This window comes from Nelumbo nucifera, chromosome 4, assembly GCF_055504915.1.
Source record: "Nelumbo nucifera cultivar China Antique chromosome 4, China Antique-T2T, whole genome shotgun sequence".
NCBI classification, from domain to species: domain Eukaryota; kingdom Viridiplantae; phylum Streptophyta; class Magnoliopsida; order Proteales; family Nelumbonaceae; genus Nelumbo; species Nelumbo nucifera.
In genome coordinates this window covers 82,569,693-82,593,344 of record NC_142652.1, presented here as the reverse complement: position 1 = coordinate 82,593,344, position 23,652 = coordinate 82,569,693, and the positions used below count along the sequence as shown (strand labels likewise).

The 23,652-nt window shown below is 39.0% G+C and overlaps 1 protein-coding gene across 2 annotated transcripts in view; it reads left to right on the top strand.

Annotated features, from left to right (window-relative positions):
* LOC104606152 (uncharacterized) overlaps positions 1-23,652 on the top strand; it is a 58,990-nt gene that overhangs the window by 6,711 nt on the left and 28,627 nt on the right. The window contains exons 7-14 of one of the 2 annotated variants that reach the window (XM_010271221.2): positions 8,487-8,608; positions 9,029-9,120; positions 9,324-9,543; positions 9,676-9,745; positions 14,713-14,810; positions 14,972-15,033; positions 15,127-15,300; positions 15,407-15,478. In XM_010271221.2, coding sequence (XP_010269523.2) covers positions 8,487-8,608; positions 9,029-9,120; positions 9,324-9,543; positions 9,676-9,745; positions 14,713-14,810; positions 14,972-15,033; positions 15,127-15,300; positions 15,407-15,478 — 910 coding nt within the window. Of the gene's footprint in view, positions 1-8,486; positions 8,609-9,028; positions 9,121-9,323; positions 9,544-9,675; positions 9,746-14,712; positions 14,862-14,971; positions 15,034-15,126; positions 15,301-15,406; positions 15,479-23,652 lie in introns of both variants that reach the window. The other variant, XM_010271220.2, reaches the window with a different exon arrangement.

Below are 23,652 nucleotides of genomic sequence, written 5' to 3'. Positions count from 1 at the left end.
GCTGCTGAGAACACTAAATTACTGCTGCTGCTGCTGCTGGCGTCCACATCAAATACATGGCAATAATTCGACCTTCTTCATCCCTGAACACTCCACCTATACCTGAAGGGCCTGGATTTCCTTCGCTACTTCCATCAAAGTTCAATTTAGTGAACCCCATAGTTGGAGGAGACCAAACTGGAATAAAGGCAGTTTTCAAGGGAGCTGACTATGCCACTTCTTTCCAGTTCTTGATGATATCTCCTGCTGAATAGTCTTCAAAAAACTTCATAGTCTTAACCCAATGAACCATCCTAATAGAAACTGATTCAATGATGGCTTCCTTATTTCTTTCTTTTTCAAGGAAGGTTCTTTGATTTCTTTCCTCCCACACTGTCCAGCATATAGTTGCTCTTACACATCTCCACAAAATTCTGCCTCCTCTTTAACCCCCTCACTGAAGTAGAGTTAAAAAGCTCTGCACATTTGGAGGGGAGGACCACCTGCGACCAAAGAGAGAGAAAAACCAACACCAAATCTTTGATACAAAGGGGCAAGAGACCAATAAGTGGTAGCAGCTCTCACCATTTTCCTTACATAGGATGCACCAGTGTGGGGATAAACACCAATTGGGCCTTTTCCTTTGAAGTCACAAGTGTTACACTTTTCTAGGAAAGTTTCCCAGCAAAAAGCACCTATTCTTGGAGGAACTGGTCTACCCTAAACTTCCAAGATTGTGAAAGGGTGTCCAAAAGCTGGTTGGGATTGGGCCAACTCTTTGAAAAAGGAAGAACATGAGAAAACACCCATGGGAGAAGGAACCCAAATCCTACTATCCCTCCTAGAGGGATAAATAACCACCTCGTCCAGGATTTTAAGCAAACCAGAAATGATGTTCAATTTTGAATCTCTAAGAGCCCTTCTAAAACCCAAGTTCTAATCAAAAGTAGAATTAATAAGGGGTTAGGAAGGTGGATACTGGCTCATTTTTATACATCGAGAGGGAATACAAGGAGGGAAATTGCTCTTTCAAAGGTGTGTTTCCCATCCAAATATATTCCCAAAATTTCACAGTATTACCAGAGCAAAGGTCATACCTGTTGAAAGGAAGGAATGAAGATTGGCATGGATAGACTTCCAAGGAGAAGCTCTTGTAACCCTAGATGAGACTCCTGTATCCTAGCCATCCGCCCTTGCCGCCTTGCCCATGAACACTTAAAATTACTTGAGCCTACAGTTTATCCCTTTCCTTTGTCAATCTCCATAACCATTTTCCCAATAGAGCTTCATTCTTCTTCTGTAAGTTACCAATCCAAGCCCACCGTCACTTTTAGCTTTGGTAACTGTGTCCCACCTAACTCTATGATCCCTTTTCTCCACCCTCGGTTCCCATAGGAAATCCCTCATTAGTTTTTCCAAAACCCCACACACTCCCTTGGGAATTTTGAACACAAACAGAAAATATACATGGAGATTAGCTAATGTTGACTTAATCAGAGTTATCCTACCGCCCAAAGAGAGGTAGTTTTTCTTCCAACCCTGTATTGAATCTATCAATCATTGGATTCCAAAAGCTCCTTTTGCTAGTGGAAGCCCCAAATAATTCAATGGCCACTGTGCAATTTCACAACCCAAAATTTGAGCCCTTTCTTCCACTTCTCTATCACTCATATTGATGCCAATCACAGAATTCTTATCAAAATTGACTTTGAGGTTAGTCACTTGTTCAAACACATTAATCACCTGTTTTAGATTACTAACCCACCTGATCTCATCCCCACTACAAAGGAGAATTGTATCATCCACAAATTGTAAATGAGTGACTGGGACCCTATCCCTCCCAATTCTCCAACCTCTCACCAAACTCCTAGAATCTGCCCTCTCAATAAGCCTCCCTAAGACTTCAACAATTAGGGTAAATAGGAAGAGGGAAAGTTGGTCCCCTTGCCTAATACCTCTAGTAGCCGAGAAGTGGTCTACCACCTTACCATTCACTAGTATGGAACAATGTTTTAAAAGGCGTGGGAGGTGTATGCTTGGAGGCGTGCCTCTAGGCGAGGTGCTCCCAAAACGCCCTATGGCGTATGCCAGAGGCGCTGACACCTCTGAGGTGTACACCTCAAGTGCAAGAGGCGTATGCCTCGTGTGCTTTTTTCATGAGGTGTGCTAGAGGTGTACGCCTCATGTGCCTCATGCACATCTAATATAAAAAGACGGAAAAAAAGAAAAAGTAAAAAAAAGGAAAGGAAAAGAAAGGGAAGGGAAAGGAAAAGAAAGAGAAGAGGAAATAAGAGAAAAGGGAAGAGAAGAAAAGACAAGGGGAAAGAAAGTGGTTTGCCCTCAGCCCGCTCCGACGAGATCGCTCGCCTTCACTTCTACAAGACCCCCTTTCAACTAATGTTGTGCATCTTTATTCTTCTTAGTATAAAGATTTTTATTAAAAATAAAGAAAAAATGAGATCCCCCTTCTTCTTCTTCATCCTCCTCCCCTTCCTCCTCATCCTCCTAACCCCCTCCTCTTAAGGAGGCTTACACCTCCTTGTGTTCAGGAGGCTTATGCCTCTTGTGTTTTGAACTACGCCTCATGCCTCTAGGTAGTGGAATCCCTCGCATCATGCCTCCGCGTTTTAAAACATTGGTATGGAATAATGGCATGTCCAATGTTTTAAAATGTAGAGGCGTGATGCGAGGCATTCTACTACCTAGAGGTGTAAGGCGTTGTTCAGAATGTAAGAGGCATATGCCTCTTTAAGAGGAGGGTCAAGAGGAAGAAGGAGGAAGGGGAAGAGGAAGAAGAGGAAAGGGGGATCTCATTTTTTCTTTAATTTTAATAAAAATCTTTTATATTAAGAAGAATAAAGATGCATAGCACTAGTTGAAAGAGGACACACATTGGGCTGCATTGAAAAGGGGGGGCAGGGGATTTGGGGGGCTTCGCAGGGATGGGGGCAGACCACTTTCTTTCCCCTTATCTTTTCTTCCCTTCCCTTTTCTTTTCTTTCCTTTTCTCTTTTTTTTTTTTCCTTCTTTTTCTTTCCCTTCCCTTTCTTTTCTCTTCCTTCCCTTTCCTCTTTTTTTTTTCATTCTTTTTATATGAGGTGTGCATGAAGCGTACGCCTTAGAGGTGTCAACGCCTCTGGCATATGCCTTGGGGCGTTTTGGGAGCACCTCGCCTGGAGGTGCACCTCGCCTGGAGGTGCGCCTCCAGGTGCATGCCTCCCATGCCTTTTAAAACACTGGGCATTGTCCTAATACACCCTTTCACCTAATTACACGACCTCTGCCCTAAACCAAAAGACTCTAGAACTTCCAATAAAAAAGATCAATCTACCAAATCATATGCCTTTTCAAGATCCAATCTACACACCAACCCTTTCTTCCCACTTCTTTTTAACTCTTCCATGCTCTCATTTGCGAGTAAGATTTGATCCACAATTTGTCTATTCTTCACAAAAGCACCTTGATTGGGGGAAATGATTGTGGGAAGCACCTCTCTAATTCTTCCAGGTAAGACCTTGGCATTGATTTTATAAAGGCTATTTCATATGTTATCTATAAAAAAGGCTATTTCATATGTTTCAATATAATGTCAATGGGTCAGGTTTGGCATGTGTCTACCTCAACCTAAAATCTGATTAAGACTGACCTGATCCTAACTGATAGGATTGGGTCATTGGGGTTTACCACTTAACTTGACCTAGTGGCATCCCTTATCCCAAACTCCTCCACAACTTCGTTGAATTGCCCAAATCAAGCTCTTGGTGATGGTTTCAATTTAATGTAGTTTGCACACTTAATCAAACTTCCCTTAACCTAGGTGGTTGCTTCATGTAAACCTATTTTGTAAATTGCTATGCTTTTTTATGTCAAGTTGAAATAATGACCAATCAAAATTAGCTATGAGAGTTTCTCAAAAAAAAAAGCTATGAGAGAGAGAATATCCTGAACAGATCCAACATTGGCAATAAGAGAAAATTTCTCAAAATAGCCCTCTCCATAAGCCTATGCGTACCCTTTTGCTACCAAGTGCTAGTCTTTAGTCATTCTATACTTCTAACATGTTTACCAAGAGAAAGGGGAAGGAAGATCTGACATGATTTTCTTGAATAGTACAAAACTTTAGTCTGGTTGCAAACTTGCTATGAACAAGCCCGATCACCTCTGGTTGCAAGCTTGCTGTGAACACTGAAAATGCAACAACAGATTACCACACGGCCCTGGACAACCACACCTTAGGTGTCACACTCACACATACATAACAAACATAGAAAAAACAACTGATACAAATTACAGCCTACAGATTACCACATGGCCCTGGGCAACCCCATTCTAGGCGATCCCTGCCAGCCCCTGCTTTTGCCAAATTGAATGAGGCATTCAGCAGGAGATATTATTAAGAATTGGAAAGAAGTGAGTCTCTCGAGTTGAGACTGAGATGGAGAAGAGTGTTGCTGCAGAAGATAGTTTGTGAACGAAGCAAAATGGAGAAGAGTGATCAGATCTGAGGCAAAACAATTTCTATTTGAGAGCTTTAAGGTGCAGGGGAGAACAACTCTGAAAATTAGAGAAATGAAGATGGCCTTGGTGATTCTAGTAGGTGAGAAAGTGCTGAGTTGGTTTGAGGATTTTTTGGATAAAGCACTTAGGCTAAACTGGAAGGAAGAATGCCAAGATTGTATAGAAGAAGGGAACATGAGGTATGTGGAAGAAAGGAGAAGAAATGCCAAAGGTAGATTCCTGGTGCTGGTTGAATATTTTGGCTAATGGAAGAAGCAGCTGGTGTGCTTTCATGAAGGTAGGAAGGGTGAGGGGTGGAAGGAGATTTCAAACACCTTGAAAGATTTTCTAATAATGGTAACTGGCTCGCAAGCTCCAGGACCGTTGGATTCAGAGAGACTGGGGAAGGACAGAGAGGGATTCAGTAGGGGCTCTGGCAGTAGGTGGAGTTTCCTGTGAAAGGTGGGTGGTGGTCAATGCTTCGAAGGAGGAATGGGAAAAGTGGCTAGTTGTGGAAACAAGTAGGCCACTGAGGGACTGGAGAAGGATGGCAGAGGAATTGGTAAAAAACCTAAGTTAGAAGCACAACTATTTTAACTCCATTTTAGAGATGTAAAGCGCTGTTGAAGGCATTAGATGTTGAACTAGAGATTGAAGGCAATCTGCTTTCAGATGGAGTGTGGTGCTGTCACAGTTTCTAGGTGGTCTCCTCCGGCTGATGCAAAGGAATTGAATGTAGAAGTTCAGTCACAGTTTGGCTTTTGGGTCTGCCTTTTCATCTATTGAAGGCTTAAGTCATTGAACCAATTGCTGTTTTGTGCAAGGCACACTTAAATGGTGTTTTTGTTAAGGACCTACGTTCTGTAGCTGTAAGTCTCAACTGTGTTTGCCCTGAAGAAATTCTTAGGAAGATTAAAGTGGCTGATGGTGGTATGTTCTTCTCAGTATGGTTAGCGACTACCATTGAAGTTGGTCTCTGGGTTGAAGCTCGAAGGAGAGAAGACAAATAGGTAGAAAGAGGATAGCTACATGACAAACAGGGATGGACTCTTTTTGACTCCTTTGGAACTTAAATGCACGGGGAAAGCATTGAGTAGGAAACTTTGGAAGTGAAGCAGCATGGTACTGGTTATACACAGGTTGGCAGTAAGTCTTATGTTGAGGTATTGAGAGATGGAAACAAGGAACAAAGTAGAGGCTTGCAGATGATTACCTTAAAAGGAAAGACTGATAGAGAGGAGGCGGAAATTGAAAGGATGAGAGATCCATCATATGGATGGTCGAACCCTATAGGAAGGTTGAGCAAAATTTCAAAAATTTCTCTCTCCCATCTGGGAATCGCATTCCCTATTTTAGAAAACAGCATTTTCAATGATCAATCTTGAACCCAAAACCGAACCAGATCTGAAACCAAAAGGGAGGAGAGGGATATACCTGATACGAAGTAGCAGTAACTCCCAATGAAGGTGTTCATGCCCAAGGAGAAGACCAAAACCCGCTTCCACTGAAGATGATACAGTGTGTGAAGAAACAGGATCAACAGGATGGCTCTTCAGCAAGAACCAGGATTCTTCAACAAAAAATTGAACAGGGGCTGGTGAGCACGACTTTAGATTGTTTCAACCAAGAAACAATATCAAGAACCTTTCTTGATCTATTCCACAAGAGGAGATCGAACTGGGTAGGGATAGCAAGAATAGGAGAGAATTCTGCAGGTTGCTATGTATTAAACTGAGGAATTCGCCCCCTATTTATAGTCTTCTTTGGATCAGCCTCCTAATCTAATTAGGAGAGAGTTTCTCGATCCAAATCTGATATTTGGACCTGGACTCTTAAATGGATAAGGCTTATCTTATCCTTTTAGCTAATCCTAATCAGACTATAAATCAGATCTTGCCTCCTTTTAATTAACTAATTTAAGTCCAGTTCGAATTGGGCTTTAGGCCCATTAAGCTTATGTGCTCACTTACCCCTTAACCTACTGGCCAGTTGCCTCTCTTTGTATGGCGTGGGACCCAAACATTGATCTGCACATCAACCACATGGGTTCAGCCCAGCCTTTGTTACAAGGCCTGGTCGAATTCACTGTAGGAGACAGTGAACCCCTGAGTCCATCACCATGGGCTCTTAATGGGCCCAACATTTATGCTAAATGGTCCTTGGGTCCAACCACCTTATGAAAACCCAAGGACTGTGGGCAGATGCAAGATTAGCCCATCAGGTATTACTCTCAATGGTTTTACACTTAACCTCTCAGCCTTTAATGATCAAATACTGTCCGATAAGAGATGACCTCTCCTTTAGCTGCAAGGTACAGTGTTGCACTCTCTACTCACATGGATCCTGGGAATTAAAACCTTTTGCAAACATTTCGTGAAACCATAATATATATATATATATATATAAGTATATCTTTAAATAAATATATTTTGCAAAACCAAATTTCAAACACATTTGAAATCCACTGCCAGTAGTTTAGGTTTCCATCAGAGAGAGCGCATTTTCCGATCATTCACTTTGTCCGACAAAGGGGCTGATCCTGTCACTATGATCACCCACTCAGATGAATTCTCGGACTGTCCCAACATACCCAGGTTTTGACCCCCTCTAAGGATCTCACTGATTGACACATCAAAGACAACCCAATCCGACACGTAGTGTAATATCATAATCGAGTGTAAGGGTCAGGTGTAACATTCCGGTTTTGCCCATCTATCTCCAAGGTCTAGGGCAATACTGGAATTTTGGTCCGGGTTTCAAGAAAACCCACACTGCATGTACTTCAAGTCTCATCCTCGCAGCTGAGACAAACCACCCCAACCAACTTGGCGGTACATCAGTGTTAGCCTTGGCAGGATAAATCTCCCCAAATCTATCCAACGACTGTGAAGATTCTAAACTAACACGAGTCTCAAATGTGTCCAGTTTAAGGGTATTACACAGAAACCACAATAACATGAATCAAATACGTACTTTATTCATTTATAATAAATGTCATAATGTACATCATGCTGATTGGAGCTAAGGGCATACACTGTCTAACAGCTCCCAATTGCACTTAGGTCCAATCAGTTATCAGCCGGAGTCCCATACATTCCACGTGTTTCTCAAACACTTTCTGTGTTAGTGGCTTAGTTAATGGGTCAGCCACATTCTCTGCTGATGGTACCTTACATCAATTTCTCGTAGATCCAGCGTTGTCACACAACAGTGGAATGGGTAATCCTACCGAAGTCTGTCTACCTTCCATTCCAGCTGAAACTGATCAACAGGGTTTGCGTTCCAGTTGGATGGTCCTGTTCCCTTCTCCATTGAGAGACTCTCTCTCCAGGTAAAATTGTCAATTTGGTTCAGGATATTGATGCTCTACCTTGAAGAAGACTCCTGTGGTAAGCAGGTTCTCATCAATTTCTTTCACACCACAGCTCCCATAATACTGCTCCATGCATACATTGCAACAAAACCTTTTGTCTCCGAGTGCTACTTTTAGATCCTTAAAAGCTCAGCGTGCAACATATCACTTCTTACTGGTACAATAGGTTTTCTTTGTACCGACACAAACCTTGTGCATATAAGTTTAATGTATAATATTCCTGTATTAATATGTAAACTAAGAAGCAAGAAAGCATATAAAATTCATGAAAGGAGTATCAATTATGAAGATAAGAAAAAATGAGTTATTTTTTTTGGTAAAATTGTAGAACAATGTATAGGATTACTACTTTTTATTTATTTTTCTTTCTTTATTTAGTAAGAAAGGCATGCTCATGAGGCTTATGCTTTATCCCCCAGGCAAGTTAAAACTCCTTTATGTCATGCCTCCGTATTCACAGTATTTCTGATGACTTGGTTAATCATGGCTTTTTAGTATTTTGCTGCATATGTGAATGCAGTTGTTTATGCACTCATGAATGTATTATTAATCCTGATTTCGTAATAGATGCAGTTGGTCATGATTTTGTGATAGTTCTAGCAATCATGGTAATGTATGGACTTTTCTTTTTCTACAGTGAGACCACAAAGAATGTTTTAATATCATCCACTTACATACATTTGAAGTGTAAGGAATATTCCAAGTATATCAAAGATCTTTCTAGTGTGAGCCCACGAATATTATTATCTGGTCCAGCAGGTACTTCTTGCGCCCTCTCTGTTGCCCGTGGCTTCTCAAGTCTGTATTTATTTTATAGTAGAACAGAATAAAGGTATATAAAAAAGCAAAGAATGGGTATACAAGTAATGTGGGGGCAGGGCCCTAATGGCCCAAATAGAAACAAGTTTGACAGCCCATATAGCAATGTACATGTATACATAATTCATGCACAACAACGGCCATCAATCCCAAATAATATGGATATGCATCAGAACATCAAAGACCATCAAAAGATAACTGCTTAGCCCACCTTTATCTCAGAAGAACCTTGGCCCATGGCCCATGCCATCCTGAAATAAGAAACTTTCTAACCAAAGCCCTCTCTTATAGTCATGTGTAGGTTTCATTATATTTTCTTGCCTGCTCTGATGGTTCTTTTCCTGTTAATTCCTTTTGTAGGCTCTGAAATATATCAGGAAACCTTGATAAAGGCACTTGCTAAACATTTTGAGGCTAGATTGCTTATAATTGATGTTGTCCAGCTACTTGGTGTAAGCATCACTAAATTTTATCTTTGTTTTTTATTTGATTTTTCTCATTTTGTTTCTACGTATTGTTTAGAATCTCGTACTGAAAGGTTTGTGTAAACAATATGTATATTCTCATTTTGGTTAAGAAAACCCCAGCTTGCAAAGATATTGAGACAACTCATGTAGTGTTATAACTTTGTTTAAATGTTTATGACTGATTTTAGGGACTATCTCCAAGGGACTCAGAATCTGTAAAAGAATCAAGATCAGAAAAGTCAGCGACAGTGCCCAAGCAACGAACAACTCAGGCAGATGCAATACATCTTAAGAAACCAACTTCTAGTGTTGAGGCTGATATCGCCGGAACATCTATGTTTTGCTCCCAAGCTCTGCCAAAGCAGGAGGCATCAACTGCATCTTCTAAGAACTACAAATTTAAGCATGGTACACCATTTTTCTAGCAATTTCCATTTGTTCACCATGTTACTTCATTTCTTTCTTTTCTCTATCATTTATTCATCATGTAGGTTCATGTCCATTCAATTTCTTAGTTACTAGTGCTTCTTCAATTGGCAGGTGACAGAGTAAGATATATTGGGGGTGGGGTGAATTCTTCTGGTGTTCCTCCTCTTCAGACTTCTTCAAGGTACCCATGCTCTGTATACAATCTAAATCATTTGCAATTGCCCTTTCACTTTAGTACCTTGATCTGTAAACCCCATGATCTGAAAGAGTGTATGTTGCACCCTCTACTTCATTGCTTTGTAGAATCTAGAGGTGCAGTTTGGTTCAGCTTGGGTTGAGCATTTATTCAATTTCAGATGGGCCTCAGCCTGAACCCCAGCCCAATGTAGTTGAAATTCTTCAAATCAGGCAATCCCAACTTGCAGCCCTAATAGAATCATTATGCAGTTGGCAATATTCTAATTCAGGGAGATACATAACTTGCATTGGTTTAGATCTTTTACTTGTGCTGGTTTTATGTTGTTTGGTCAACATACATGATGTACCTTCCTTGGGAAATAGCCATGATAACCAGCTAAGCTGAGACATTTCTTTGAGAGAAGGTAAAAGTATGGTATCATTTATAATAAACAAAAAAGCATGTACAGCAAGCTGCTGTACACAGGGGCTTTACAGTCACTTGCCCATGCACTCCTTTACCCCCAAACCCTGCTTTACAAAAGGATTTCATGTACCAAAAAGAACTAGTTTATATCATTAAAGAACTTGCTCATAGCTCAGTTGAGCTATGGTTTGTTATCATGTACAACAAGCTTTTGTTCTTCAGATTATAAAGTGTTTCTATCCACTTGTATATACTGGGAGGGGTATTTGAGTGCTTTGTCATCATGGGCAATGTCTCGTATTTAAATGTCTTATGAACATGGTCTTTTTGGGTATGGGAGGAATGACATGCTAGAGTATCTTGTAGTCCAGTTTTCTCTTATGAGGATGTGATTAAGCTTGGCATTGTCATTTGGATCCAGGATTTTGATATGTTTACAGAGGTTTACGTGGATTCTAATCTGAATGTGTGGTACTTTACGGCCATATTTTTTTCCTGGTAGGTTTGGAGTGGTCCCACACTAGTGAGCATATCATTAAGCTTTATTGTGACAGATGCCCTTTAAAAGGCGTGCCTGGGTGCACAGGTGAGGCACATTTTTGGGTATGCGCCTTGCCCAGGTCCTCAAAAGGGGTGTGCCTGATGCGCCTTGCTCTTTAGCCCAGGCGTGCGCCTTTTTAAAATTTTGTGCTTTTTGCTTTTTTTTTTTTGAGTCTAACGGCTGGGCTGGGGGCTCTGCCCCCGTATCCCGACCACGCCCCTCGAGGTAAGCCCAAACAAGTCTATGTTAGGGTCTGAAATTCTTATTTCTCACATAAAAAAATTAGAATTTCAGACCCTAACATAAACTTGTTCATTCATTCATTGTAATAAAATATCTTCTTAAAAGGCAATGGAAGTTATAAAATCATTATTTTTTTTGTGAGAAATAAGAATTTCAGACCCTAACATAGACTTGTTCGGGCTTGCCTCGAGGGGCGTGGTACAGAGGCGACTCATAGAATCAAGAATGCAATATGTTTTACATCACATTAACTACTTGAAGCAATGCAGTTAAGGAAAAAAAAGAGATTGTGGGTTTTACATGCTTGAAAATGCTTTATATGTTTGCTTTTATTTTTAAATTTTCATTTGAATACACTTTACATGTTATGTTTATGTATTTTAATATTAGATAATAGGTTTTTAAAATCAATTATTTTAAAATTTAAGTTTATATTTTTTATTAACATTATGTTTAATATTTTTTGATTTTTTGCAAATTTTAAATTTTTTTGGCATATTTTTGAATTTTCTGATTTTTTTTTTTATTTTTTAGCTTTTTTTTTTTTGTAATTCTGCGCCTTTCTTAAAAAGTCTCACGCTGCCTTGCACCTTGCGCCTCAGGCGCAAATTGGCCCTTGCGCTTTTAAAACACTGGGGGAAATGTGCATCTTTAGGGTTGGAGGTGCATTTGTAGAACATTATAGCCGTAGTTATCAAGTTTGTTCTGGCTGGCTGGCTAAGTATTTCAATGGGGATGAGCTATTTTCCTACTTCATGGTAGGGGTGCTCATGGTTAACCGAACCATGGGCAATTTTTTGAAACCGAACAGCTACTACCAATTTTTGAAAATCCCTGAACTGAAATTGAACCAAATCAACCAGTTAATTGGTTTTGATTTTTGACCAATTCGATTCTTCAATTTTTTTTTTATATTTATAATATATGTTATAAATAATTATATAAATATATAGAATATATTATAAATATGTAGAGTTAACCACTGTTTTTTTAGGTTAACTGAAAACTGATCTGGTCCTTTGGTTTTTCAAAAATACCAAATTGAAACAGAACTGATCGGTTTGGTTAACTTGATTTTTTGGTTTGGTCTTTTATGAGCACCCCTACTACCTCTACTTCACGGTTTTAGTGTAACTTTACGTTTGGATTGGTGCAATGTGAAATCTTGGGTAGGCAAGTGTGAGAAAATGGGTTTGAGCCTGAGAATAGCCATTTTGTGCAGAAAATGACAAGGGTTAGGTTTTTATCCAGTCCATCTCTCACAAAGACCCCATATCATGGTTTAAGATGTCCCTAAATTCCCAAATATTTGCACAACATATTTCCATTTCCATGGGTAGCGACATGAAATTTTACGAAAATCGACATATTCCCCAATGAGCACTACCAGCGCTATATGGAATACAAGAGATGGTTTCCACAACATATTTCTATTTTCACTTCCATGGGTAGTGACCTGAAATTTTATTGGAATTGACGTGTTGAAGCAGTAGGGTAGGCGAAGAGAAAAGAGAGAGAAATCCCAAGGAATCACTCCAAGGGTCCTAGAATCACTCTAGGGTTTGTACGAATCACTCCATACAGCAAACTTGCAAGAGAGATCTAAAGAAATATTCATTCATTCATTAGCTTGAAAAGGAAGAGAATACATCTGTTTACAGAGTGACTTGTGTGGCCCGGAATACTGTTCGCTACAATTACAAAAATGCCACTCATTTTCTTGTGCATCAAGAAACACAATAACTTTTTATCTACTAATGCAGATAGACTGAAAATTGAAAGACAAGCCTTACTAAACTAGAGGAACAAGATATTGTAGCCCAGGCCCACACGAGACTAGTTAAAATGACAAAAATACCCATACTGTCTAAATATACAAAACTACAGAAAATTTCAGAAAATTCCTAATTTGATTCTTCAGCTCCTGCATTACATATACCCCATTGAACACTACCAACACTACAAGGAGTGCAATAGATAGTGTATAACATATCTTTCCCGCTTTCCCATCCCAAGCTCAATAGCAAAGATGATTGAAAAACTTCAAAGAGACTTCCTATGGAAAGGTTGGGAAGATGAGAAGAAAATCCACTTGTTAGCCTGGGATCAGATTTGCTCTCTACGGAATCAAGGAGGTTTGGGACTAAGAAGAATTAAAACATTCAACACAGCCTTATTGGGAAAGTGGATTTGGAGTGGAAGAAAATTGCTGGTGGAGGAAGCTTATTGCTTCCAAATATGGGCTCCAGTCGGGGAGATGGATGACTGCTGTTACGCTTCCATCCTATGGGTGCTCATTATGGAAAACTATCATGAAAACACTCCCATCTTTCCTAAAGGGTGTGGGTTTCAAGATAGGTGATGGGAGTAGAAGTGCGGTTTTGGAAGGACAAATGGCTGAGTGAGGTGCCTTTGAAAGAGGTTTTTCCCCTTCTGTTCTTAGTGGCTGAGGACAAAGAAGCAACCGTGGCTCTGATTATTTCGAGCTTGTTCGTGGTGAAGTGATATGGAATCCCAGATTTCGAAGGAATTTTCAAGACTGGGAAGTGGCTGAGGTGGTGAACCTGCTAAGTAGCCTAAATAGTTTCTCCTTTCAACCCCAAGAAAGAGACAAATGGACCTGGACCTGGGCTGCAGATGGAATTTTCTCGGTTAGATCCTTTACTGATGGTCTGATTGGGGGAAGGATTGCAGACTTACCTTGTAAGCAAGTATGGATTCCCTCTTCCCCTTCCAATATTAATTTCCTGGTCTGGACCTCTGCACTTGGGAAATGCCTGACAAGAAGTAATTTGGCTAAGAGGGGATTTAGTTAAGAGGACCTAAGTTGTGGAAACTGTGCTCTGGTCGAGGAATCCATGGCACCTATGCATTCATTGCGATCTTTCCTGGAAGATCTGGTCCCATTTCTTTTCTGCTGTGGGTATATGCTGGGTTATGCTGACCAATGTAAAGGACTCTTAAATGGCTGGCACCTTCCGGGCTTGTCAAAAAGAGGCAAGCTCATTTGGAGATCTATCCCTGCGGCAGTTATCAGCTCGATTTGGTATGAGAGGAATGACATAATCTTCAGAAGAGAGAAGAAAAGCCCTGAGGTGTTGATCCAGTGTATTGTGGCTAGGGTAGCATCCTGGATGTCTGTCCTTCCTGAGTTTTGTGATCGGAATGTATTGTTGATGCTAAAGTCAGTCAATATATGAGATCTCTAATCTCTTTGTGAGGGGGATCTGTTTTCTTCCCTCTTTGTATGACTATATTTCTTATTAATAAAATTTACTTTACCTTCCAAAAAAATTATAACATAACTTGGTGACAACTTCAGAACACGTTCTTTTGTCTACAACCTTAGTTTCGTAGCTTTGTTTAATGATTTGGAACAAGATAATAATTTAACAATGTATGCCTATGCTTCTTTTATCATTTTATAAAACATCATTCTATATTTTTTCATATGTTACAATGTTTACACCATGTCTATAATTTTTACAATATTTCCATACAATTTTCATTTTAAACCTTGCCAGATGGCTAGGTTCAACATTTAGTGACGACCTACGGTTTTATTTGAAAATTTCTTCCAATTGATTGCGCCCCATCTAAGTATATTTCTACCCCTTCCTACATCATCTAATCCCAATTTCTTTGTTTAGTATTCTTATAGAAAATTCTATATTGAGGCATTTTACCGGTCTTATGTGTTTTTTGTTTTCCTTTTAATATTTAATTCATTTATCCTTAGCTATTTTATGTGCATTTGCAGGGGACCAAGTCATGGTTATCTAGGCAAAGTGGTTCTTGCTTTTGAAGAGAATGGATCCTCCAAAGTCGGAGTTAGATTTGATAGATCAATCACAGAAGGTAACGATCTTGGGGGCCTTTGTGAAGAAGATCATGGTTTCTTTTGCAATGGTGATTCCCTTTCTTCTAATACTATCTGTTTCCTTTTTGTTTTGGTTCAATATATTTTAACTTTTGTTTATGCTATTCTTTTTGATGGCAATCTGTTTTTCACTTTGCAGCTGATTTACTTCGTTTAGACAGCTCAGGAGATGATGATCTTGACATCTATGAACTGTTTGAGGTGAATGTGTAGTTATGTATATAAGTCAGAAGGATATTAATAGCTTCAATTACATTTTTAAGTGGTCTAATATGAAGATTCCCTTTGCCACAGTTGGCTTATATTGAAAGTAAAAATGGTCCATTGATATTGTTCCTGAAAGACATTGAGAAGTCTCTAGTCGGCAACATGGAGGCATATATACATTTAAAGTTTAAGCTTCATAATCTGCCAGAAAATATAGTTGTAATTGGCTCACATACCCAGCTGGATAATCGGAAGGAAAAGGTAAGAACTTGGTATTTTGTCTTATATTTTCTCAGTATTCTGTCTTAAACTCTCCCAAGTCCCAATAGCATTGATGCCTTTGTGCTGACATTTATTAATTGTCCAGTCACACCCAGGTGGCCTTCTGTTCACAAAATTTGGGAGCAACCAAACAGCTCTACTTGACTTTGCTTTTCCGGTACTTTCAAATCATTTTTGTTTTGATGTTTCCTGTGTCAATTATATATCCATATTCGATTTGCTTTGATCTTGTCTTAATTGCCTCTGAATCTTCCTGCCTATCACTTTCTAAATGTATTTGCAGCCCCAAACATTATGATGGTTTCTGGTGATTGAACTTGTAAGATCTATGATCTATAGGTATTATAATGCTATGCAAATATATCAAATCAAATTTTATATTTATGGTACAGAATAACAAATCTTTGCGCTTGCACTTCAGTTTGTAACAGTAACAAACTAATTTATTAAGGAACAGAACAAGGATCAAGGAAATGCAGCCTCCAAAACAGTTAAACAGGGGGTTCCACCCACAAGGCCACAAAAGAGAGTGCAACAAAAACAAACTTAACAGTTGCAAAATCCTAGATAGTAAACGAATCTGCCTTGTCATAGAAGCTTCCAAATAAAAATATTTCCAAATCAAAGCATTACTCACCCCACTCACACAAAAGCAAGGTAGTTGATCTTCTGTTCACCGCATAATCTTGTCTTCATTCCACCGTCACTGCTTTAGCAAGTCTCTTTTCTGGGACTTCCTTTCCATCAGCATGCAGACCTTATTTTTTTATCAGCCAAAGGTTTTCATTAATTAATAAAGAAACTTAGTGCAACTGTTGGAATATTCCAACCAACCCTTGTTACATCAGATTACAGTTTTGCTTCTACTCAGTGTCGGTCTCAGTAAAAAGGAAAACTGATTGCCACCTTCAATCTTCAGTTTAAACCCTAATTTTGAACTTGCTTATTTTCTCTGATCCTTTCTGGTCACCGGGCAGTCTCCAAAGGTCATGCAATCCCTTGGGCAGCAACTAAAGTTTCCCGCAACCTCCAAGAATCAGGCAATGATGCAGAACTTACAGTACTAGAAAGTTCTCATCCGTTCGACTGGAACAGGCTCACATGAGGACCCTAATCAACCCTAGGTTGGATCTGATACCAACTTGAATAAAGGAAACTATAATCTGCTTGTTTTCTGATGTGAATTCAGTAAGAAAAGAGAAGAAAAATAAACAGAGAACAGAGGAGAAGAAGAGGAGAGAAAGAAAAAGGGTGCGGCTAGTTACGTCTTGCCGCCCCACCAATCTATTTATATGTTTGCAATTAAACATTAGTGATGTTCCAATAATACCCCTGCCACCTACATAAGAAAGAAAAAACATATTTAACTGACCTAACTACTATAACTACCATGAAATAACATAAAGACAAAAGAAAATATAAAGTGGGACCACACTAACAACTATATCTACATGCCCAAAATAAAAGAGGTCTGTCGTGACACAGATGAACTTGGGATTAATTTTCTTTGCTAGGAGATCCATTTCGTTCCAAGGTGCCAAATTTACTTGCTCGGTCCAGGATATGACTAGTTGTGATTCTCCTTCAACTTCCAAGTCCCTAACACCAAGCTGTAGTCCTAGTCTCTGTACTTGTAATAGAGCCACTATTTTTTTTTTGGGGGGGGGATCAGTAACACAGAGTTTTATTAAATACATTAAAAGAAAAAGAATTACAACAAGAGGTTGTTAAATCTGATCTCTCTTTATATCAAAAGAATCCCATCATCCTAATACACAATTGAGCCCAATACAAATGATTTCTATGTTAGCTAATTCATCTGCCAAGACATTAGTGGATCTTCTTACCCACCTTACTTGAATGCTCAAAAATCTTGACAGCATCTTGAACCACTTGAGATCATTTCTGAGTGCTATATCACTCCCTCTCCTTTCTTCAACCACCCGGTTACTATTTTTGAATCCCTTTCCACAATCAACCTTATGATTCCCATCTCCTTAGTTTTAAGTACCCCAAAAAAAAGCAGCCATAAATTCTACCTTTACTAAAATCACATTGTCCAGTTGGAAAACAGTCCACATATGTTCCCATCCTCATCTCGAATCATTCCAACTCCAGAAGGTCTCGAGTTGCCCAAAGGCCCCAAATTACTTCTCTCAAAATTTAGTTTCATCCATCCTCCATCTGGAGGTGACCAAACCTCGAGGATTTTTTGCTTCCTAGAGGAGTTTGCTATTGACTCCCAATTTCTGAAGTCTTCCATTGTAAAATCTAAACAAAAAAAATTCTTGACTAAGTTTTCACCCAATTTTGCTCCCCTTATTATAACAACCTCAATAACTGCCTCTTTATTCATCTCTTTTTCCTCAAAAATTCTTTTCCTATCCTCCCAAACTGTCCAAGTTACCACTGCCTTTGTGCATTTCCACAATATTCTACCTCTTCTCTTAATGGTCCTCAGGAAAGACAGGCTAAAGAGTCTATCCAAACTAACAGGAGGGATCTACCTGCAACCAAAAAGAGAGCAAAACCATTCCCAAATGCAGGTGCAGGAGATTCAGGGATGGTAAGCATTCTTTCCATTCAATTTAGACAAAAAGCACCAGTTGGGAGAAATCCAGCCTTAACTGAGTTCCATAGCCAATTGGTCCTGAATACAAAGCCATCCCTTGGTGGTTTCTAAAGACTCCCCATATGCCTGCCCTTCCCTGGTTACCCATAGAGCTGCCATAAAAATTCATCTTCAGCATATTAGCTGGAGGTTTCCATTCCATCAGCATCCACATCTTTGTATATGGTAGTGCTCCCTTCCTTTGATGTATCTTGGGCTTGCTGGAACTGGCATACTTGGATATGGTTTGCCATTTTTATGTTGATATGTTGGATTGCTAGCACTTTAAAAAATCCAGCTATCCTTTGCTAGTACAACTTGTTGAAAAGTCCAGTGGTGTTCATACCTCTGGACAAACTTCTGACCAGTACAACATACATCTTGTTTGGTTTTTCATTTTCACTGTTCATCGTCTAAGCTTCATTTTGTTTTTTGTTCTTTTCATTTCCTGTTGGATTCACTCTTAGGTTTGAAGCTCTTAAAGAGGTGGATACTATACTTTATGCTGAATAGGGCCGATGAGTTTAGAAGCAAATACTAGTGTGTAACATCAGAACCTCAAAACTAATGACATCATTATCAAGTTTAAAAATGTGAAATGAAAATAATGTAGACGTTGCAAAAGAAATGATGCAGAGAATCTGAACAATTAGAACTGTCCAGAACCAGTTTTAATAAAGGTGGGTGGAGGAATGGGGGTGTAGAACGGGAAAACTGCCTCTAAAGTATATAGGGGTGGCTTTGGGAGCTAGGTGTAATTCTTAATCTATATGGGAACCTATTGTGGAGAGATTAGACAAGAGATTGGCCTCCTGGAAAGCTAAATATTTGTCTTATGAAGGTAAAATAACTTTGTTAAAAAGTGTGTCGTCTTCCCTTCCTATGTATTTACTCTCATTGTACCCAATTCCTTCTGGAGTGGCAAATTCCATACAGAAGAAGATGAGAGTTTTTATGAAGAGGTTGGAGGGGTGTGAAGAAAAAATATAATCTGTTCAGTTGGAATAAGACTTGTAAACCTATGCTTCAAGGGTGTTTTTTTGGTAGAAAGCTTCAAGTGGGTTTGGGTGTGTGGAGGGTGAAGGATGTCAATATTGCTATGTTGGGAAAGTGGTTTTGGTGATTTGGAGAGAATCAAGGTGGTCTCTGGACATGGGTGGCAGTAGCTAAATAAGGTTACAGGAATTTTGCTTGTGCAGAATGGAAGTTTGGTATGGGCGCCTCATTTTAGACAAAATTTGAATTATTGGGAAGTGGGGTCATTGGTGGAATTGTTGCATAAACGATAGGGTTTCTAGCGGTTAAGGGCAACTTTTTGCCCTTGATATTAATAAAAATAATATTTTTTATATAATAATTGAAATGAGATATCTTTATTTTTTTTTTAAATATCAAATAAGGGCATTCATCTTCCTCATTCGGTGGCTTCTCTATTAACGTTTGCCGTTGATAACTCTAAGTCGAGTGAACATAGCTGAAACTAGCGTTTGCTGGGACTATTTCTCGTTTACTCATCAATCATCATCATTGCAACCAACCCTCCTTCATATATAGTAAACATAACAGAGACTAGCGTGGGCTGTGTGGTGTTACTGTCAATTTCTGCATCCAAGGGTAAAAGTCAGTTATTCCACCCTTAGCATTGTGATTGTTATTTGAGGATTTATATATCTGTCTATAAGTGTTCAAATCGAAGGAGAAATCAAATGGTTTAAAAATAGCCAATCAGAGTTGAACAAGAATGGCAAGAAGACTTCACAAAGTTTGGACGCCTGCGTCACAACGTCAGCATCGTCAACACATCACGCTTTCACTTTCCGCTTTTGGAGAGAGAAGATAGACAGAGAAGTTGGTCGTCCGATTAAACGAGCGTTGTGTCTTGGGTCCGAGCGGCACTTCAAGTTCCCGGTGTTTCAAGCCGGACGCAGGGTGTGCTGAGGAAAGAGATGGCTTTTGTTTAGATGAAGTACGTGATGGATTCGCTGCTGAAGCAGTTTGAGTTCGAGCCTGTTTTTGTTTCGCTCTTGATGGCACACATGGCCGATGGATTGAAGGTCATGGTTTGGCTGAGAGGTTGTCACTCGACTGTTATCGATGGAAAACGTTAATAGAGAAGCCAGAGGAGGAAGACGAATGCCCTTATTTGATATTTTTCAAAAAAAGATATCTCATTTCGGTTATTATATAAAAAATATTATTTTTATTGATATTAAGGGCAAAAAGTTGCCCTTAACGGCTAGAAACCCTAAACTATATAGTACTCAAGTGGATACAGGGAGAGAGAATAGACGAACTTGGTAGTGGGAGGAATCCAAAGTTTCTTTGTTAAATCTTTTTACAACTTCATCTCTAGGTCAGAGGATGAGCCCGTCCTAGTTAACATTGTGTGATGTAAGAGTGTGCCCACAAAGGTAGGATTTTTTTGTGTGGATTGCCTATCTGAACAGGTTTTTAAGCAGGGATAATTTGGTGAGGAAAGGTATGCTGCTGGACATAACCATATGTATTCTTTGTTAGGAGCATGATGAATCAGTCAATCATTTGTTACTAAAATGCAGATTCTCTTCTGAGGTATGGAATAAGGTTAGAAGCTTGTTTGAAGTGCATAGTTGCTACCCTGAATCGGCGGTGTACATTGTGAATAGCTGAAGAGAAAAGCTAGGATTTTCAAGAATCAACATAGCTCTACATACTGTTTTTTTTTTCTTTAAATCAATAACAAAAGCATTTCATTAGAATTAAGAAAAAGTACAAATGTGGGGGGAGATAATCATAGCCCAAAAGAACTTATCCCTTCCCACCCTTGTTTGGCTAGTAAATCGGCAAATGAATTACTCCTAGACTGTCCAACAAACTGCAGCTTATATTCATCTCCTCAGAACTCTACCCCTCTTCTTAGTCCAACTGCCAGTAGAGGAGTGGAAAAGGCTTTGCACGTTTGCTGGGGAGGGGTCCACTTGTGGCCAAATAGAGACAAATCCTAACCCAAATTTTAGAAACAAAGGGATAGGAGATTAGTAACTGGTAGCATGACTACTCACTGTTGGCCTTGTAGAGAATGCACTAGTTAGGGGATAAGCACTCATTGTAAAAGGCTTAACCCTTGAGGCGAGGCACACAAATTTTGCCTCAAGGCTTAAGCCTCACAACTTTGAAAGTTTGATGTGAGGCTTAAGCCTTTGTCAAAATGAGGCGTAAGCCTCAAGGCGTGAAGCATAGCCTGAGGTGTAAAAAGGTGTAAGCCTCGAATATCTATGATTAGTTAGTGATTTAATGCAAAAATATATATTTTTATAATTTTAAACATATAAAAAACATTTAAATAATTATGGACCAAATAAAAAGGTAAAAATGAAATCGAATTCTATTAGTTATTCTTGGTGTTTTAAGATCGTTCAATACAAAAATGACTAATCAAGTTCTTAGTTTCTTTTGAATAAATCAAGTGAGATTTTTCTTATTATTCTAAATGTAATGTCCCAAGTTTGCTATTTTTCTCATCTCTTCTCCTAATTGATTTTTTTCCTAATAATAATAATAACAATAACAATAATAAATAATAATATTATTATTATTTGCATATATCAAATCAACTAAGTTGTTTCCTTTCTTCTAATTTCTTTATTTTTACATGAAATATAAAATGTTTATAATTGTTAGTTGATTAGTTATTATTTTATTTAATGCTTAAATGCCAAAACTTATTGCTTATAAACTTCTAGTTTATAGATATGTATACCTTCTTTCATTTTAATTTAGTATATTACAAGTTATTTTCATCAATTTACAAACTTTAATTAATTTTTCTCTTAAACTTTGAGGCTTACGCCACACCTTTTTGGGCCATTATGCCTCAACAATGCCTAGTTTTTTGAAACCTTGTAAGCACCAAAGAGGCATTTTTCTTTGAAGAAGATCAGAAGTGTTAATTCTTTTTGAGAGCACCTCCCAACAAAGAGCCCCAACCCATGGAGGGACCTACTTACCCCAAACTTCCTCAATAGGATAAGGTTTCCCAAGACTATTAGAAGAGTTGAGAAGTACACTTGCAGTAATTCAGAAAATATAGGAAAAGAAAGAAAGGAAGAGAAAGGGGGAGAAGAAAGAGGTTTCATCAATAGGTTGTGGTAGAAGAAGAGAAGGGAAGAGAGAAAAGAAGACTTCTAACCTCTCTCTCTAGCCCCCCCTTGATCTCTTTTACTAAATTCTAAAATTAAATTCATTTACTTGGATGCCCTTAATGGGGCGACCAACACTAAAGAAATAATTAAAGAAACAAAAGAAAGTCAATAACTAAGCCCCATAACCAACAAACATAACTTTAGCCACTACTTAAAAGAAATAAAGAAAACTAAGGCCCATTCGGCCCATTCTCACTACACTCCTCAAGCTGAGCATAGATGTCAATCATGCCCGGCTTGCTTACATAATGTTGAGCTTTGCCTTTGAAACTCCCTTGGTTAGAAGATCTATTAGCTGCTCTTTTGATGCAATGAAAGGCAGGCACACCTCTCCTGAAGCCACTCTCTCCTGCATAAAGTGTCTGTCTATCTCAATGTGCTTAGTTCGATCATACTGAACTTGGTTGTGAGCAGTGTTAATAGCAGTTTGGTTATCACAATACAACATCAATGGCTTGTCACATGAAACACCCATCTCATCAAGGAGAGATTTAAGCCATAACAACTTAGAAACCCCATGGGCCATTGCTCTATACTCTACCTCAGCTGAAGATCTAGCAACCGCTGACTACTTTTTGCTTCTCCATGAAACAATATTTCCGGTTACCATAGCACAATAACCTGATGTGGATCTCCTGTCATCCACATTTCCTGCCCAATCAACATCTTTATATGCTTATACCTTCATGTTTCCAATTTTAGAAAACAATATACCCTTCCTAGGGTTCCCTTGAGATGGCATAACACCCTTTCTGCAACAGCCATATGTCTCTAGGAGCATGCGTGAACTGGCTGATGACACTCACAACATATGAAATGCCTGGACGAGTCATACATAGATAATTAATCTCTGAAACACTCCCCTATCAGTTAAAAGTTCTCCATCATTAGTTGAGAGTTTATGATTCAATAGGGGTAGAGGCAGGTTTAGCACCAAGTTTTCCAGTCTCAGTAAGAAGATCCAACACATACTTCCGTTGAGAAATAAAGATACCTTCCTCGGACCTAGCAACCTTAATGCTAAGAAAATACCACAACTTCCCTAAATCTTTTATCTCAAATTTAGAAATTAGAACCAAGAAACTTCTTGAGAGAACTAACTTCTTCTGTATCATTGCCAATAACCACAATATCGTCTACATGAGTAATAAGGAATGTCACTAGAGTGCCTTTAATCTTAACAAAAGAGGGTAGCCCTAAACTTGTCAAACCAAGCATGTGGAGATTGCTTTAGGCCATAAAGTGATTTCTTCAATCTCCACACCTTACCTTTCATCTCCTTGCCATATATACAAGGAGCCAGCCCTAAACTTGTCAAACCAAGCATGTGGAGATTGTTTTAACCGAACTGAACAAGATCACCATTCAGGAATGCATTCTTAACATCAAACTGATACAGAGGCCAATCATAGCTCACTGCCAAGGATAAAAGAACTCTCAATGAAGTCATTTTAACAACTGGAGAAAAGGTCTCAATGTAATCTATCCCTTATAACTAGGTATTTCCCTTAGTAACAAGGTGAGCCTTATACCTCTCAA